Source organism: Culex pipiens, chromosome 2, assembly GCF_016801865.2.
Source record: "Culex pipiens pallens isolate TS chromosome 2, TS_CPP_V2, whole genome shotgun sequence".
Lineage (NCBI taxonomy): Eukaryota > Metazoa > Arthropoda > Insecta > Diptera > Culicidae > Culex > Culex pipiens.
In genome coordinates, this window is record NC_068938.1 from 47779061 (window position 1) to 47798951 (window position 19891).

A 19891-nucleotide genomic window follows, 5' to 3' on the forward strand; every position below is an offset into this window, starting at 1 on the left:
TAGTGTTAATATGTTGAAAAAGGACACTATTTTTACAAATAATCATCAAAACAACTAAAAAATCAACTAATGTTGCATTAAACGTGATTTGTGAAGCTACCAGGAGTGAAATAATCCATTAAATCCAAATTTCATAATTTTTGATTGTTTGTATAAGGCAGGATAAGGGTGGTCCATTCTGCCCCCAAGTGGATTTTAATTTAAAACTTCCACCACCAAGTCTCGAAATGATTTTAAGGTTCCGTTGTTGTTTGTATACCTTGGTAGTAACATCTAGTAACGTTATAAGCATTGAGCAAACTTTTTCAAACAATCCAACTTTTCAGAAAGCTTATTTAAAAACCTCGAAATAAACAACGTTTGCGTAGTTTTGTCAACAAATTTACATTTTTGCTCATAATTCGAAAAATACAATGAATTCAAACGTCGTTTTCGGTATGGTGAAGTTATTTGACGTCCTTTATAAGACCCTTGCCTTACAATTGGTCTAAATTCATTCTAAAGCCCAAAACCAAGGGTGGCCCATTCTGCCCCCCTGGTCCATTCTGCCCCCCCTGCCCCTAATTGAAGTTTTCTAAGTCTCACCCAAACAACCCTCCATTTTCTAATGTCGATATCTCAGCAACTAATGGTCCGATTTTTAATGTTAAAACATGAAACATTCGTGAATTTTCCTATCTTTTTTAAAACAATATTTTGATTTTTTTATCAAGACTAACATTTCAAAAGGGCCAAACATTCAATATAACGCCTTTTAGAAATGTTAGTCTTGATTACAAAAAAATCAAAATATTGTTTCCGAAAAGATCGGAAAATTTCACGAATGTTTTACAAATGTTTCATATTTTAACATTGAAAATCGGATCATTATTATACAACTGAAGGAAATTTTCAGAACTTTTCGAAATAAAATCAAAATAAAATCCTTGAAAAGTTACAAATTTTTGAATATTTACGTACCATTTTTGTGTGGACAGTTACCAAAATTGTATGGAGATTTGTATGGGTGAACCAATGACAAAAAATGGCTACTTTGGTGATAGGGAACTGGGTGCTGAAAAGACAGAATGGGTAACGTGATTTTCGAATGCTCCCCACTGCTCCGCACTACTACAACTGCACTACAGCTGTAAACAGAAACAAAGTAGAAGGCTATGTTCAAGCTCAAGCGTGACATATTTTTTGCGGGTGAAGTGACTTGGATACATTTTGGATCAGTTGATGTTAAAGTTTTCGTTGAAAAATTAAGTGCTTCGCGCTTTTTTTTTTTGTTTGTTGACAAAACGATGAGCGTCCATAAAAGGCCTTTTTGGCTTTCCTCTAGACGAAAAATTGCTTTAAAAAATGATGGAATTTTGTGAATCAGAAGAGCAATTGAATGGAAGTTCTGAGATTATCTATCTTAGAGCGCAGTGATAATATCGGAGTAAGATTATTCAATATTATTTGCCAGATGAAATTCATAGTTATTGATAACTCGTCGCTAACATTTCAAAAAGCGTCATAAAAATAGTTTTTGCTTGAGAAATAGCGCTTATTGAAATCTTAGCGACGAATTATGCCAATCTAGATTTCAACCTTTTTCTTAAGACTTTTTGACTTCGAATACCTCAAAAGCTTCATCGTCTTTTTTATTCCTGACAAAATAATTTATAGATTGATTACAATACTTGACACTTCTAGGTATCATTTTGCGAACAGTAAATTGGTTCCGCTTTGACAGTTCTAAATTGAGGCCGCTTTGCGAACCACTATTCTGCACCCAGATAGGGAAGGACCCCACAATGTTTGAGCCAAATAAAAAAATACAAAAAATAAACAACCTTTAATTTTGGCATATCAGCAATTGACGTTTAATTACAGTTTATAAAAAGCGTTTTTAACTGAAATCAAGTGATAAATAGCTCAATAGGAAGTGAGCAAGCAAGTTTCTATTGACAGTTTTACAAAATAAGTTGTTTTAACAGTGAACATCATCAAATTGGGGAGCGTTCTTTTATTACGTAACGCAGTTGGGGGGAGGGGGGGGGGATTCGGAGGCCGTGTTACGCTCCATACAAATTATTTCAAATTTGTATGGTGTTACGAGGGGGAGGGGGTCTAAACATTCGATTTTTTGCGTTACGTAATAAAAAAACGCTCCCTTGGATGGAGTTAGGAGCGAGTGCATAACCTGCCAAACATACGAGAATTTCCCATAAATACCCGAAAATCTGTTTTTTTTTCGATAATGCACAGAATGGTTAGCCATTGCTAATTTTTTAATGGTTTTGTTTATTCAAGTTCAAACATTCAAACGCGTTTCTTGGAACGTCGAAATGGCTAGTATGACAAAATAGCACGAACACGTCGAAATATTAAATTGCGAATATTCAAGGATAATGTTCGAAGAACAAGAAACCAACAACACCACAATCACATCGTTGTTTGGAACAAGGCTGATATATTTTCGTAAAATCGTCTTTAAAGTGTGAGTGTTCTGTATGTGTGTCTGTGTGTGTGTTATGTTGCGTTGAATCCATATCCATATGTTATTACAGTTGTTCAATTTTCTTAAATATTGATCCGGACAGCGCACTTGCACGCGTGTTTGCCTTTTTTTTGTTTTCGTTTTAATTCTTTTCTTTCTTTCATTCCTTTTAAAGGACAACTCGGTGATGTGTTGTTTTACAAACAAATCAAAATTGTACATTTACACAAACTATCGACAGATAGGTAGTGAGGGGGTTTTGCGGTTTTGAACGGGGGTGTCGTAATAAGAAAAAAAGTAAATCGTATCACTTGATATCTTTCTAGCTTAAAACTGTGATGGAGCATAGTTTAAGGTTGTCTTTTCTAACGTAAAATAAATAAATAAATATTTGATTATCCCGGTTTGTTAAGCAACGCCTTAGACACAAAATAGGAAACTGAGCAAAGAAAAAACCTGTCGACGCATTTCATTTACACACTGATTCACTGACTGTTTGTAAATAGTTGTTTGGTTGTTTGTTTATGGAACAGAGTTAATATACTTTTTTTGTTTTGTTAAGAGGAGGAGTATACAGCGAAAGGGAAACATGCACAACTTGTTTTTTTTTTTGTTTTCAATCAATTCTTCTAGAGGTTAGATAGTAGTGTGTTGTATCGGCTGCTTACTGATTATATAGATTGTATTTGTTTTGTGTGAGTGTCAATATTATTTTTAAAGTATATAATTGTGATGCAAAGTGTATACATAAATTAAATCTATATACGATCTTCCTTTCGTCCTGACCTAAAATCTAAACAATTTAAAATACACCAAAAAACGAAAACTGGACTACAGATTGTAATAGCAAACGTACGTAAACTTTTCTCATTGAATCATCCTTGACAGTAAATAGTTACGTTTTAGGAAGAATTAATCCAAAGGTGGCAAAACGTGAACACCTACGAATAGCACAGTTTTAAATTTAAATAGCCTAACTGCAAACATATAATATATGTATATTCGTCTTGTAAAACCTGCATTCAAATTTAATTTAATGTACGTAGACAGTAAGCCTTCACTATTAGTTGTTTTTTGCTTTTTTTCATGCTGTTGGCGGCGGCGAATAGAAATGGCGCGGCGTGGCTAAGGGCTCGCGAAAAAAGATTCTTTTATGTGTTTGTTTGGTATCTAAACCCGGCCATTTTTAATGCTGCCGTTGCCATTGTTGAGACCGTTCGCCTTCGATGTCCGGTACGTGTAGAGCGATTGCAGCGGAACGTGCAGCAGCTCCACGATCTGGGTAAAGTTTACCTCTGAAAACAAAGAGAATGTGAAAATTTGCACCAAATTTGCCACTTGAAAAAAGAAAGAACTTTCTCTCACCATTCTCCGGCGTAATAATACCGTGCCTAATCATAAAGTCCAGCAGGACGGGACAGCTGGTGGTTTTAAAGTCCGGCGCAAAACACCTCTCCAGGCACTCCAACGCCGGCAGCAGCTTAAAGTTCTGCACCTCCCCGTCGCTGTTGTCCGGCCGAAAGTCCTCCGGCAGCTCCAGGTCGAACACAAACTCCGTGTTCGGAAACAGGCCCCGTTCGCTCTCGAAGAAGAACGACACACAGCCGGCCGACACGAGGTTCTTGATGAGGTTCGCCGGAATCGAGGCCTCCTCGGCGGCTTCCTTGATGGCGGTTTCCTTAATCCCATACCCGACGGACAGCCCACCGCTCACCATGTTGTCCCACTTGCCGGGCCAGGTTTGCTTCGTGTCGGAGCGTTGCTGCAGCCAAATGCACAGGCCCTTGGTCGGATGTCGGACGTACCCGTTGATTTCGACGCCGTAGTTGCGAACGCCGAACAGACACGTGGCCGACCGGTCCATCTTGAGCAGCGATTCGGTTGTGCTCTTGACGTCGTAACACTCGTTGCGCCATCCCTTGAGGGCCACGAAAACGCCCTCGGCGCGGAACTCCTTCAGGACGCGGTCAACCTGCTGCGAGCGCTCGGTGTAGTCGCGAAAGGCCGGATTCAGTTCGACGATGTTCTGCCGGGGAGAACGAAGTGATTAGAACAGTGACGTAGAACCCGAAATTAGAATTATGGTCATGACGTATATTTGCTTGTACTGATAAAGGCACACGTAAGAGTTTGTGCTCAAAACATGAACTTGCAATTTTTGAAGTGGGCTCACTAGGTTAGAGATAAGAGTAAAAAGGTTTAAGTACTTGTTCGGACATTGATCTTCTGGTTTTGTTACTATTGGTAACAACCAATAATATAGAAATGTAAAGGTATTGTTATCAATACGAAGCTTAATCTGTACCAATAGAATTCAGCTAAATCTACTCTAGAGATAAACTTTTTATTATTGGCCGAGCCATCATTACCTGTTTGCCCTGTTCGGCGTCTTTGATGCAGAACACCTCCGGATACTTGAGTAGCTGTTCCAGAACGTTCTGGCTGATCAGGCCCACCTGCTGGCCGTCGACGACAAACGGCCGACAGTCGCCCTTTACTAGGCCTGCGAATTGTAACAGAATAAGACAAACATAAAATATTTTTTAGGATTAATGAAGCTCTAAAACATTGTAAATCTATCTGAGATAAAACCATTTAGTTATTGTTTTGCCATTAAATTGTTGGTCAAAAAGAAAATTAAACTTCAATTCGTTAAATTTATTTTACTGCACCCTCCACAAGTGAAAACTGTTTCTGAGTTATTTTGAACATAAGTAAGCAATTTTCCATCAAAATCGGAAATGGATTTTGTTTATATTTTTTGAATTGGCTCAAACTTTTTGAGGGGCTTTTCTATGACCAAAGAAACCATTTTGTGTCATTTGTTCACCCATACAAGGCTTCTTACAAAAATATTACGTAAATATTCGAAAATCTGTATCTTTTTTTATTTGATTTTGAAGGAATTTTCTGATCGGTTTGGTGTCTTCGGCAAAGTTACACAGAAAAAAAATGTCATTTTCTAATTAACTTTTTATCCCACAAAAAAAAACATTTTCCCAGTATCAGTATTCAGTACACCCAACTGGCAGTCGCATGATTGTGTTGCATGGCGGCATGAAAGTATATCAGAATCTGCATGAAATCTGTCCTCATGCATTTTTTGCGATATGGGCGTGTGACATTTTTGCCCGTTACCGACAATTATCGACATTACCGACGGCTTTTTGGTTGTATTTCACAAAAAAAAACACTTAGTGGAACGAGGATTGAACCACCAATTTCTTGATTGTTGATCCGACACGCTACCACCGCGCCATGGACGCTTGATGAAATGTGAGTGAAAGAGCACTAACATATGCTTCTCTTTGGGGTTTTGCTCAGGGACGGGCCAGCATTATATGTGTTGGTGAGAACTGCAGATCACTGAAATTTTTACACGCGGGCAAAAATGATCTACGGGCTTGCTGCAAAAAATGTTATAAAATGTGACATTTTCTGCAGCAAATCCAATGTTGCAGATTTTGAGGTATATTTTTCCTTTGGGAGTATTTTTATTTTTTATTTTTTTTTAATGTTTTAATGGACATAAAAAAACAACTTTTGAGCCACAGAAAAGTATGTTTTTTGGGAAGGTGTACATTTTTATGTCAGAAGAGTCGTGTGGTGTTCGTCGGGGGGATCGGTGTGTGACGTCGCGCGCGAGAATCCGCGAGAAAGTGGTGAAAGATTCTGGAATCATTGAAAAGAAGTTCGCGTCGAGGCCTTGGAAGTTGGGCCATCAGTCGTGTGGTGTTCGTCGGGGGGATCGGTGTGTGACGTCGCGCGCGAGAATCCGCGAGAAAGTGGTGGAAGATTCTGGAATCATTGAAAAGAAGTTCGCGTCGAGGCCTTGGAAGTTGGGCCATCAGTCGTGTGGTGTTCGTCGGGGGGATCGGTGTGTGACGTCGCGCGCGAGAATCCGCGAGAAAGTGGTGAAAGATTCTGGAATCATTGAAAAGAAGTTCGCGTCGAGGCCTTGGAAGTTGGGCCATCAGTCGTGTGGTGTTCGTCGGGGGGATCGGTGTGTGACGTCGCGCGCGAGAATCCGCGAGAAAGTGGTGGAAGATTCTGGAATCATTGAAAAGAAGTTCGCGTCGAGGCCTTGGAAGTTGGGCCATCAGTCGTGTGGTGTTCGTCGGGGGGATCGGTGTGTGACGTCGCGCGCGAGAATCCGCGAGAAAGTGGTGGAAGATTCTGGAATCATTGAAAAGAAGTTCGCGTCGAGGCCTTGGAAGTTGGGCCATCAGTCGTGTGGTGTTCGTCGGGGGGATCGGTGTGTGACGTCGCGCGCGAGAATCCGCGAGAAAGTGGTGAAAGATTCTGGAATCATTGAAAAGAAGTTCGCGTCGAGGCCTTGGAAGTTGGGCCATCAGTCGTGTGGTGTTCGTCGGGGGGATCGGTGTGTGACGTCGCGCGCGAGAATCCGCGAGAAAGTGGTGGAAGATTCTGGAATCATTGAAAAGAAGTTCGCGTCGAGGCCTTGGAAGTTGGGCCATCAGTCGTGTGGTGTTCGTCGGGGGGATCGGTGTGTGACGTCGCGCGCGAGAATCCGCGAGAAAGTGGTGGAAGATTCTGGAATCATTGAAAAGAAGTTCGGGTCAAGGCCTTGGAAGTTGGGCCATTAGTCGTGTGGTGTTCGTCGGGGGGATCGGTGTGTGACGTCGCGCGCGAGAATCCGCGAGAAAGTGGTGAAAGATTCTGGAATCATTGAAAAGAAGTTCGCGTCGAGGCCTTGGAAGTTGGGCCATCAGTCGTGTGGTGTTCGTCGGGGGGATCGGTGTGTGACGTCGCGCGCGAGAATCCGCGAGAAAGTGGTGGAAGATTCTGGAATCATTGAAAAGAAGTTCGCGTCGAGGCCTTGGAAGTTGGGCCATCAGTCGTGTGGTGTTCGTCGGGGGGATCGGTGTGTGACGTCGCGCGCGAGAATCCGCGAGAAAGTGGTGAAAGATTCTGGAATCATTGAAAAGAAGTTCGCGTCGAGGCCTTGGAAGTTGGGCCATCAGTCGTGTGGTGTTCGTCGGGGGGATCGGTGTGTGACGTCGCGCGCGAGAATCCGCGAGAAAGTGGTGGAAGATTCTGGAATCATTGAAAAGAAGTTCGCGTCGAGGCCTTGGAAGTTGGGCCATCAGTCGTGTGGTGTTCGTCGGGGGGATCGGTGTGTGACGTCGCGCGCGAGAATCCGCGAGAAAGTGGTGGAAGATTCTGGAATCATTGAAAAGAAGTTCGCGTCGAGGCCTTGGAAGTTGGGCCATCAGTCGTGTGGTGTTCGTCGGGGGGATCGGTGTGTGACGTCGCGCGCGAGAATCCGCGAGAAAGTGGTGGAAGATTCTGGAATCATTGAAAAGAAGTTCGCGTCGAGGCCTTGGAAGTTGGGCCATCAGTCGTGTGGTGTTCGTCGGGGGGATCGGTGTGTGACGTCGCGCGCGAGAATCCGCGAGAAAGTGGTGAAAGATTCTGGAATCATTGAAAAGAAGTTCGCGTCGAGGCCTTGGAAGTTGGGCCATCAGTCGTGTGGTGTTCGTCGGGGGGATCGGTGTGTGACGTCGCGCGCGAGAATCCGCGAGAAAGTGGTGGAAGATTCTGGAATCATTGAAAAGAAGTTCGGGTCAAGGCCTTGGAAGTTGGGCCATTAGTCGTGTGGTGTTCGTCGGGGGGATCGGTGTGTGACGTCGCGCGCGAGAATCCGCGAGAAAGTGGTGGAAGATTCTGGAATCATTGAAAAGAAGTTCGCGTCGAGGCCTTGGAAGTTGGGCCATCAGTCGTGTGGTGTTCGTCGGGGGGATCGGTGTGTGACGTCGCGCGCGAGAATCCGCGAGAAAGTGGTGAAAGATTCTGGAATCATTGAAAAGAAGTTCGCGTCGAGGCCTTGGAAGTTGGGCCATCAGTCGTGTGGTGTTCGTCGGGGGGATCGGTGTGTGACGTCGCGCGCGAGAATCCGCGAGAAAGTGGTGGAAGATTCTGGAATCATTGAAAAGAAGTTCGCGTCGAGGCCTTGGAAGTTGGGCCATCAGTCGTGTGGTGTTCGTCGGGGGGATCGGTGTGTGACGTCGCGCGCGAGAATCCGCGAGAAAGTGGTGGAAGATTCTGGAATCATTGAAAAGAAGTTCGGGTCAAGGCCTTGGAAGTTGGGCCATTAGTCGTGTGGTGTTCGTCGGGGGGATCGGTGTGTGACGTCGCGCGCGAGAATCCGCGAGAAAGTGGTGAAAGATTCTGGAATCATTGAAAAGAAGTTCGCGTCGAGGCCTTGGAAGTTGGGCCATCAGTCGTGTGGTGTTCGTCGGGGGGATCGGTGTGTGACGTCGCGCGCGAGAATCCGCGAGAAAGTGGTGGAAGATTCTGGAATCATTGAAAAGAAGTTCGCGTCGAGGCCTTGGAAGTTGGGCCATCAGTCGTGTGGTGTTCGTCGGGGGGATCGGTGTGTGACGTCGCGCGCGAGAATCCGCGAGAAAGTGGTGGAGATTTCTGGATTTCATTGAAAAAGGGATTCACGTCGTCTTGTGTATATTCACTTTCATTTAGCTTTGGAAGCCCTTCCCATAGCATCGTTGCTCGGATGGCACGCCGGCGGTAGAAGTGAAAAATCGCGATTGAGGAATTGATAAGTCCTTCTCATAGCGTCGTAGCTCGGAAGGCAACGATTATGTTTCCCTGATCTATTTAAAATTGCACGTCGCCGAATAAATCGATAAATACAATAACATTTAATTTTGAAAGTCCTTCCCATAGCATCGTTGCTCGGATGGCACGCCGGCGGTAGAAGTGAAAAATCGCGATTGAGGAATTGACAAGTCCTTCTCATAGCGTCGTAGCTCGGAAGGCAACGATTATGTTTCCATGATCTATTTAAAATTGCACGTCGCCGAATAAATCGATAAATACAATAACATTTAATTTTGAAAGTCCTTCCCATAGCATCGTTGCTTGGATGGCACGACGGCGGTAGATGTGAAAAATCGCGATTGAGGAATTGATAAGTCCTTCTCATAGCGTCGTAGCTCGGAAGGCAACGATCGCCGAATAAATCGATAATACAATAACATTTAATTTTGAAAGTCCTTCCCATAGCATCGTTGCTCGGATGGCACGCCGGCGGTAGAAGTGAAAAATCGCGATTGAGGAATTGACAAGTCCTTCTCATAGCGTCGTAGCTCGGAAGGCAACGATTATGTTTCCATGATCTATTTAAAATTGCACGTCACCGAATAAATCGATAAATACAATAACATTTAATTTTGAAAGTCCTTCCCATAGCATCGTTGCTCGGATGGCACGCCGGCGGTAAGATGTGAAAAGTCCTTCTTATAGCGTCGTAGCTCGGAAGGCAACGATTATGTTTCACTTTCTGGTCATATCATCTACCAAGATGAATCCTGACCTTCCCTTTCCTTCCCCTACTAACACAATTCCCCCACTTCCCGTGATGCTTGAAGGAGATGCTGTGGATTCAACGGTCTCATGCGGTGTCAACAGGTATAGAGCGACAAACTCTGTGTCTGATGAGTCTGCAACTTCAACTATCGGACTAACATTCCTACCTTTGTTGAACTGCATCTCCTTGGGGGGGCGCCGGTATTGACTTGAAGCAGAGATCTTCAGGGGTTATACAGTGAGGATGATTAGCTCCCACTAATCATCTGTTGGTTCATTGTGTAACTTCAGCTGATCCGTCAATAACGGAGTAGCAGCTCATTGGCAGTCAACCATGCTCATGCTCATGCTCATGCTCAAGGTGTACATTTTTATGTCAGAAAAAATGTGTAATTTTACCTCTGAAAATGTGTAATTTTACCACTGTTCTGGTGTAATGTCGCTTTTCAGTCTAAATTGAGGTAAAATTACATCATAAAAGAGGTAACATTCAACTTTTTTTTAAATACATGATTGTCCATTAGAGTGTAACAAAAATGACTTTTTGGCGGGCATCAAAGGGTTTGTTCCGGTGGGCATACTAAGCCCAAATCCAAATTATGAGCTTGATTGTACGTAACAGGAGCTGGCGCTTTGCATTTGAATTTTAAATGGGATTTAACCCGTAAAAAAAGATTTTTTCAAAAATGTCACTTCTTGAGGCATTTTGGCCACTGAAGCGTTTATTTTCAACATCGTTGGCGTGTAGGCCAGATCCTTGCGCATCTTTTGGTATATATAACATTGAAATTTGGAGCACCCTGGACAGGTACAGACCTTCAAAGTATGGCATTTTTTCGAAAAATTTACCCCAGCAAATACAAATGGCGTCTAGGGCGTCGCGAGGCGCGACGCGTATCTTTTTTGCCGGGGTCGATTTTTCGAAAAAAATGCCAAACTTTGAAGGTCTGTACCGAGCTCCAGGGTGCTCCAAATTTCAATGTTATATATACCAAAAGATGCGCAAGGATCTGGCCTACACGCCAATGATGTTGAAAATAAACGCTTCATTGGCCAAAATGCCTCAAAAAGTGACATTTTTGAAAAGAATCTTTTTTTACGGGTTAAATCCCATTTAAAATTGAAGGGCGGAACGCCAGCTCCTGTTACGTCCAATCAAGCTCAAATTTTGGATTTGGGCTTAGTATGCCCACCGGAACAAACCCTTGAATGCCCGCCAAAAAGTCATTTTTGTTACATCCTATTGTCCATTCCTAAAAAAGGTTTTTTAAGTTGAGAAAACCTCTGATTGCTGATATACTCATCCAAACTATCTCAGCAACGAATGATACAATTTTCAATGTTAAAAAATGAAACATCTGTGTTATTTATTTGAAATTTGGAAATTAAGACTTACATTTCGAATAGGCTTAATATTGAATAATGGCCTCGAGCCGAGAGAATAATGGCATCCGTCAAAAAAAATTGTGTTGTTTACTACGGAAATCGAACCAGGTATCTTTGACTAACTATCTCAATGACTTGACCTCGACCATCACAGCTTGATGTCTCAGGATTTGTTGATAAGTCGATGTGTCCCTCGTTGGAGATTTACTGTTTCAATTAACGAATGAACACACTTGTTTTGATGATGTGAGTTGGTACAGTCATCCCACATATTCGGAACACCCACAAATTCGGAACACTTTTGTGGTAATTTATCAATAACATGGCAAATGCAGCTTTTCTGACGACCCTACTATTTTTAGGACCTTCATTTGGACATTCTCTTGCTATTTCACTAGTAAAAGTAGTAATTTTTGAACAAAAAAAAAACCATTTCAAGACTATTTTATCAAGAGCAGCAAAATTCTGCACGGAAAGGGGATCCATCGCCAAATCGCGATAAAGTTCGCTAAAACTAGCGAAAAATGTCGCTAATTTCTCAGCCTGCACAAAAATTACCTAGAATCGCTAATTTTTTTCGCTGGTTTGGAAACCGATGAAATTCTACCAAACCAGTGAAAAAAAACACTGGTTTGGTGAAAAATGTCGCTGTTTGGGGGATCAGTTTTGCTAGAATCAGAAAATTTTCTCGCTGGTTTGGAAAAAGCGGCAGGGCACCAAAATCAACCAGGAGATTATTGTACTGGTTTTGGGAAACAATTCGCTGGTCCAGCGGATTTCTTCACTGGACCAGTGTTCTTTTACGCTAGATCAGCGTTTTCTATCGCTGACGTCCGGTTTTTTTTTTTCCGGCGGCAGCAGCTCGTACCAAAATCAACCAGTAGATTATTGTGCTGGTTTTGGGAAACAATTCGCTGGTCCAGCGGATTTTTTCACTGAACTGGTGTTCTTTTACGCTGGATCAGCGTTTTCTATCGCTGACGTCCGGGTTTTTTTTTCCGGCGGCAGCAGCTCGTACCAAAATCAACCAGGAGATTATTCTACTGGTTTCGGCGAAAAATCCGCTGGTTCAGCGAATGTTTCCACTGGACCAGTGTTTTTTTTGCACTGGATCAGCGTTTTTTATCACCGACGTTTGTTTTTTTGTTTTGGCGGCAGAAGCCTATGCCAAAATAAACCAGAGGATTTGAGAACCAGAGATTAATTGGGAATCGTGTAAAAGCATGTGGCAAAGTGGTTGTTTAAAACCGTCTTGCATGTTATAAGCTGAATTTTGTGAATGTGTTGATTTGTGCACAGTTTCATATTACCAGTCTTAATTAAATTTTCCTTAGATTGAAACTTTACCACATTCTGCTGCAATGAATGGCGGGGTTTTGACTAACGTTGATTCATGGCAGCATGGCCTACTGATCCCGCGACGGTCACACTGAATGATTGACCCCCGTGAATCACTTTGGGTGTGGGCAGTGTCTGCGCTGGAATTTTATCTAGAAGCCTTTGTCGATGATCTCGTTGAACCTCCAGCTCGACCTGCGCTTGGGCTGTAAAAAAATCGTTGCATTTGTATATTCTATAGAAACGATGTAAAATCTTTTACCTTGCGTGTTGGGTTTCCTTCCGACACATTGGCACATAATATCGGATTTTGTTTGAGAAAAAAATTAGCAAAAAATTATAGTTCGATTAGAATTTCCTAGCTTAATTGACAATTGTGAAAACGCTTTCTGTGACAGATCGACAACACGCAGCTTCTAATCAAAATTGGGTACCATTACAGAGAGATCAACTGCTCGAATGATGCCCACTCAAAATTGAGTTGATTTTTGAATCGAGCAGAAACTTCAACACGCCTAGGGAGCGTTATTTTATTACGTAACGGGAGGGGGGTCGCACGCTTCATTCAACATTTTTTACAATTTTTCCATTTTTTTTTTGCGTTACTTAAAAAAAACAACGCTTCTCTAATGGTGTTAAAATATTTTTGCATAGATTTTGCAACAATTGTGAAAGTTGTAAAAATTTATCAAACAAAGTGCACAGATTTTCTCAGCGGGTAGTTTGAAACTGTTCTAAAGTGGTCGAAAGCACTCAGTCGAGACACAAACCGGTTTGGCGAGCGGGGGATAGAAGGTATCATTTTCAATGTGCAAATATTTGGTGTGCAGTTACCCAGTAACGAAGTTCTTGTAGGATTCTTGCAGAGTTTTTACAGAGCTGTATATTCTAACAGCATTCTAGAAGAAATGTTCTACCCTTCTAACAGGATTCTGGCAGAACCAGGCGGAGAATTTGATCAATCATTCAATGGTGATTTAAATAAATCAAAGAAATTGAACTCATTAGGAGCATTTATTCCGTCTACGTTTAAAAAATGATTTAAACTACAAAAAAATCTTATTACATATATTGAACCTTGAGAACTTTAAGTAGAGTTATTGCTTAACTTTCTTTACTTATTAAATAAAAACTCAATCAATAGATCAAATTATAGGACAATATATTCAGTCAAAGCATAAATTTACACATTAAAAATAAATAAATAATTCACAATCTTCACAATAAATACAATACGATAGAAATTACTTAGCGGGAGGTTTAGATAAATATGCAAGGAGGCTTACAACGCAGGCGTATTTTGTATCGTTGTCAAAAACCAGGCCATACGCATGCTTAGGGATGAACGTCCACATGGGTTTGGCATCAGGTGGGTATTGGGCGTTAAGTACAAAGGCCAGCAGCCACTGCTTGTCCCGTTCGCTCATCAGGTTCGCGTACTCGTCGTACTCGCCCGACCGGTTCAGCTTGCCACGGTGATGCTGCATCTGCTGCTGGTTCTGGTGGTAATTCTGCCGATTATTGTGCTGCTGCTGGTAGCGATTCTGACCCTGTTGCTGGTGTTGACGGTGCTGGTTCAGCATCGGATGGTTTTGCTGAATCTCCTGAACCAGCCGTTGGTTGAAATTCGGCGGCGGCACACTCATCGGAAACGGCGGCGGAACGTTCGTCTGGAGCAGGTGCAACGGTGGCAACGGGGGAACCATGTTCAACGGCGGCGGAAAGTTCACCGGAATCGTCAACGGCGGCTGGTGATTCATCATTCCGGGAAATCCGGGCGGCGGACGAGGCAGTCCCATGCCCGGATGATGAAACGGCGGCAGCTGCTGGGGAACCTCCGGCGGCATCGAGTGCTGCGCCTGCTGCTTGATCATGTTCTGCTCGATCTCCTCCACCGAACAGATGCGCATCTGAGCCGGATTCGGCAGCGGGAAGTTGGGCGGAAGACCGACAAAGGGGCCACCTAAAACAAGCCAAATGATAACAAACTCCCTTCTCACAAAATCTCCCCACCCTTACCTGGTCCCCCGCCTATCCTCTGATGGTGCTGCTGGTGCTGCATCGCCGCCATCAACGAACTCTGCGGATGGTGCTGCTGCATCGCCGGATGTGGCAACTGCGGCCACGGCGTCTCCGGCTTGCTCGGCATCGTCCACACGCTCGGACCATATCCTCGTGCAGCTCCTCCCAGTCCCCCTCCCGTGCCTGCCCAAACGTCTCATCGTTCAGCGCATCGTACTCCTCCTCCGAATCGTCCGGACCGCCCCCAATTCCCCCGCCTCCGTCATCCTCCACCGGAAGATGCGTGTCGAACCCGAAGAAGGAATCCGTCATTGTGACAACTGCAGCGGGCCCGAATCCCAACCAGCGCGGACAAATTGCGCCCAACCGCTTTGTTTACAAACCGCCGCCAAATGGCCACTCCGTCCTCCTCCGCAACGCACAACCTTTTGGCACTTCGAACGCCAACCCACAACATCACACGGCAGCTAGAAGAGAAATTCCACATTAAAACCATAGCCCCGCGAGGAAACTGCCACCGGACCCCGGCTAAACTCACCTTTGGTGGCGTGGCCACGGATTAAAAACGGAAAAACAAACAGGGAATCGCGGGTGCGCGCACCAAAAAGAAAAACAATTAGCGATGAGATGGAGCAATGCTACGAAATTCCGACGACGACGACGACGTTTGACGTTTACGCGGCCCGCGAGCGGCGAGACGACGGATGACAGCAAGATGACAGTGGCGACCAGTGATGGCAGATTCGGTGGGAATTTAATGTTTGTGGTGTGGCAAAATGAAATGAAATTCCATTTTTTATTATTTTTGTTTTTTTTTTTTTTCAATTAACCTTCAGTGTATCCCGCTCAATCTCAAAGACACAGTTTTGAACAAATGTTGTTTTTTTCCAGCGCGTGACCGGTAACCGACCTAAAAATCTTAAAGTTCCGTTCCGGTTGACGGAGGTTTACGGATGGAACAATCGTCAGAAAAGATTTCGCAGTAACGGAAGCAGATTTAAAAGAAAGTCCAGCCAGGTTGTACTTACTTGCCACAGCACAAACTGTTACGCGGCCATGGTCAAGTTCCTCGCCTACGATTCTTGCTGCCACCTGCGACAATTTGTGCACTCATCTATGCAGCAGTACAAATACATCTCCAGCTTCACTGCACCGTATTTTTCTGCTGCGAGAACTTTATGGAAACGTGCTTCTTTTCATTGAAAAGAACCATCACCTGTTGAGTATGTATTTTAATGCTGAACACTTGATGCAGAACTTTTTCATGCTTTTTTGTTTTGAAAAAACCCCTAAAGCAATTCGATTGCCACAAATCGCTTCCAAACGTGAACAATAACAAACATTTATGACGGCTGTCGGAAGGATGTGTATCAAACCAGCGAAAACTTTCGCTGGAAAAGAAACCGTTTCGGAAATAACAAACCAGCGAAACCAAGTTGCTGGATTTGATTTCGCGCAGCCACCTTTTTCAGCGAAAAATTTCGCTGGTTTAGAGAAAAATTTCGCTGATATCAGCAAAACCAACCCAGCAAAATTCGGTCGCTGGTTTGGCGATCGATCCCCTTTCCGTGTGCCTCCAAATTGCCTGTTCCATGATTGTGGGATGTTATTGTGCCTCCCACAATTGTGGAATACCTGAATTTAACTGATATTTTCACAAAAAAAGTTATCAGACCATTAATAAAACATTACTAAGCATGAGTTTTATTGGTTTCATATTGGCGATGTTATTATTTCGTTAAAAAAATTACTCCTGGAGAGAAAAAAAGTTTGTTTACATCGTAAGAAAAAAGTGTTCCGAATTTGTGGATTTAAAGGGTCAATGTTTTTCTTTGAAAACATGATATAAAACGTAAAAATGTACAGCTGGTCTATACATCAATCGAAAGATCGCAAGAAAAACTTTCACATGAAGGTAAAAGCAAATCATTATGTTCAATTATCGATTTTCTATGATTTGTTGAACATTGGCCGATCTGTAAACTGTTCCGAATATGAGGGATGACTGTAGCATTATTCTTTCGTGTCTAGCATTGAGCCCTCAATCAATTTATAGGGAACGATTCTCTCGATTCTGTATTGTGGGTGTAAGGTAGTCCTTATACACGAAAAAAGGTCAATTCCCGAAAACGTGATTTAAGTTCATGAATGTGAGAACCACGAAGGAATATATTCACGTTCATAGTGCAAATGCACCATACTCATGAATAAATTCCTTCGTGGTTCTCACATTCATGAACACAATTCACGATTTCGGAAATTGATTTTTTTTTCTGTGTACGTCCTCTTATAAGTTAACTTGAGATGTAGGGGAAGACGTACTGTATCAAAATAAGGACATACTTGAGAAACCTCACAAAAAAAGGCTTTAACATTAGGTCAGAACTCTTATTTTAGAATTTGACTATCGTTTTGTTAACACGAATTGCCAAACAAAAAAAAAACAAACGATTCAAAAGTACTCGTAATAATTAGATAAATTCTCGTCCTGGAAAAAAAATATTTTGCAGCTAATTGAGTTTTTTTTAAATTAATTATCATGCATGATAATTTTGCTTACATTTTTTCAATCATTTGTATGCATTTTTATGTACTTTTTCCCAATAAATTATGTTTTCGGACTATTTTCTATTTTTTCATAGTTAAAATCAGTATGGAAACTTGCTCAACTAAACACACCTTTTAAAAGATCTTGGTCAAAACTACCAAATTACCTCACACTAGAAATATCGAAATAGCAAAAAATATAGCGGTACGAGCCCAAATTTTTTTTCCAGATTTTTTATTATTTTATCCGTGTCCAGGAGGTTATTTTTTAAAACAACTTATGTTCTACGAAAAACTTAACTTCTCTTGTTCAATTTTTTTTCTTTCATTTTTAGTTTTTAGATTTGCATTTATCTTATTTAGTTTATGTTTGTTTCTGATAGTATTTTGCTCATACCCTTACATTTTCAGATTTTTCATGTTTTTAAGCAAATTTTTAAATTTTTTCCTTGTTTTTCACATGTTCTACTATAGTTTGATACCATTATCGTTTTAATTGTAAAAAATGCGGAGAGGCATAGCCTGGGACATTACAAAAATTACTGCGTACTTATTTTCACATAAATTTAGGAAATGTTAGTAAAAAACACAGCCCCCAGAAAAAAATATCTATTTTAAAACATTGGAAATGTCACATAAAACAAGTAAATCTTTCAACGCTAAAATTTTCTTACATTTTAAGAGTTCTTCTTTCCAATTCTTTTGAAATAATAAAAATTGGTAAAAAAAAATGTTGGCGAATTTTCAGAACAAAACATAACTGAATGAATGTCGTTTCCATGATCTTGACATTATCCTTATGCATGTTTATTTTCTGTTAGTTTTCAATGAATCACCCTTCTCCACATCGCTTGCAAAAAAAAGTGGTTATTGGCTTCGAATTGAGGCCAAATGCCGTTGTTGTTGTTGTTGATTTTTACCACACACACACATGCTATTATATGCGCCAATCCCACACAACACACACACACCGTACATACTCGCGTGCATGAGGCGCGGAGCTTCGCAATGTCCACCGCGGTACCCGCGTGGTATGGTGTTGTGAAATCAACGAATTTACAGCCCCAAACCAACCAACCACACACGGCCAACGCGGGGCGGTTCTGATAAAACAAAACCGTAAAGTCAAGATAAGCCCCGAAGGTTGGCTTCCCCACTTTTTAGGGTGTGGGTTCTGAAAATTGATTTTTTTGTTTGTTTTTTTTTTTTGTACTTTGCAGGGATTAAGTCAATTAATTAGTTGGAGGTGGGTACTTTCGTGCAAATTTGACTAATTGAAGAAGATTAATTTAGTTTCGTTAATTTCAGAATGACGCCGTCAACCCTCATAGAAATTGCAATTTCCGTCAACGAAAACGTCGCAAGACGCCGTCCGAATGGGCACTTGGCGCAAATTTATTTACCAACAAATGGTTTAAAGAGAGTGTCGGTACGGCGTGCGGTTGTTGTTCTTTGCGCCAAACGGTCCCACAGAGAAGCTATCATAAATAAACAAAATTGTGCGCCACAAATATAAATACCGCGCTGTCTAATTAGCAGAGTACTCTTAAACGCCAAAACCCGATCTTCTGGGGATCATCTACTGCGGCGTGGACGCGGAACGTGGAGGTCGGCGGAACGGGTTCAAGGTCTGGGCAGGTAACGCGTTTTCGAAAATGAAAGTACCATATGACTTAAAGTGTTTCTTTTTTTTTCCTCTCTTTTTCACGACGTCCATGTGGAATCACTTGTGTAAACTTTTCGCTCTTTTTTTTTTGCTTCTAGATGATGCCGATGACGAAAATTCTGCGTCGATGGTGCTAATTGGAAAATAATGCGATGGCAAATTTGTTGGATTTTTTTCCACCCCAAGATGGTCACCTTCAAAAATTTGCCACAACATTCCTGTCCCCGTCAAGGCCCTGATTTCGAGCGAGATTTCCTCTGTTCGCGATTCAAGAGGGACTGTCGCAGGCAGAGTTTTAATTCAGGCGCACTCCTTGCCCGAATCTGCACCATTTGTTGTTGGGCCGAGACCTGTGCCGCTATCGATTTTATGCAATCGATTCTGGGCAGACAGGCGGCATCGCCACTAGGAGAAAGGCAGCTGGTTCAACTGGGTCAGCGCAGCAACACTTACCATTCAAATAGAAGCAATTAAACTTCTGCGCCAACCTAAGCAGTCTGGACATCTTGGGCTCCTCGTCGTCACTGTTGCTGTTCATCATCGTCGAAAAGCTCACTCACTATCACACACTATCGTTTTCGCCTCAAACAATCCACCAGACTGTCAGCCTCAGTCAGTCAGGAATCGAAACAACACACTGCTGCCTGCTGCTGCTGCACACACCGACGTCGAGCGACCGTGTGCGTTAGACGTCATAGGATGTCATGCCGCCGCCAACCGACAACCATTCAGAACTCGTCCCCCTCTTTGACTCTCGAAGCAATGTGAAATGTTTTGACTATGTTCTCGATCGGGACACAGTGTTTGGGACGAAGGAACGAACCAAAGAAGGCGGTGTCAAAATCAGATGGCAACTATCCGACGGCTATGAGGGTGAAATGTTTCCGAGCGAATGGAAAACGACGGGGAAATTGCTTGCAAGGTGATAGGGGATGTAAGAGCTAGTTGAGTTTGACTTTTATGTAGAAAACTAATAAAATAAATTTAGAGATTTATGATGAAATAAAAATGCCTTTTATTAAGTCATCATCGTTAAAGTGGGGGCGCATGGTACTCCACAGAAATATGTTGCCTCAGTCGTTCGGCGAATGGACCTGCCGATCCAAGGGTCG

At 42.5% G+C, this 19891-nt stretch overlaps 2 protein-coding genes across 2 annotated transcripts; both read right to left on the bottom strand.

Moving 5' to 3' along the window:
* Positions 1-2420: 2420 nt before the first annotated feature.
* On the bottom strand, positions 2421-19644 carry LOC120422507 (uncharacterized). Its single transcript, XM_039585962.2, has 4 exons — positions 19233-19644; positions 4840-4973; positions 3836-4496; positions 2421-3765 (listed from the first exon to the last, which is right to left on the bottom strand). Exons 1-4 carry the CDS (start codon positions 19318-19320, stop codon positions 3641-3643), a joined length of 1008 nt encoding a protein of 335 aa, XP_039441896.1. The 5' UTR covers positions 19321-19644; the 3' UTR covers positions 2421-3640.
* LOC120422508 (putative uncharacterized protein DDB_G0294196) lies at positions 13684-16134 on the bottom strand. Its single transcript, XM_039585963.2, has 3 exons — positions 15105-16134; positions 14564-15033; positions 13684-14507 (listed from the first exon to the last, which is right to left on the bottom strand). The coding sequence occupies exons 2-3, from the start codon at positions 14691-14693 to the stop codon at positions 13789-13791; spliced, it is 849 nt and encodes a 282-aa protein (XP_039441897.1). The 5' UTR covers positions 14694-15033; positions 15105-16134; the 3' UTR covers positions 13684-13788.
* Positions 19645-19891: the final 247 nt, after the last annotated feature.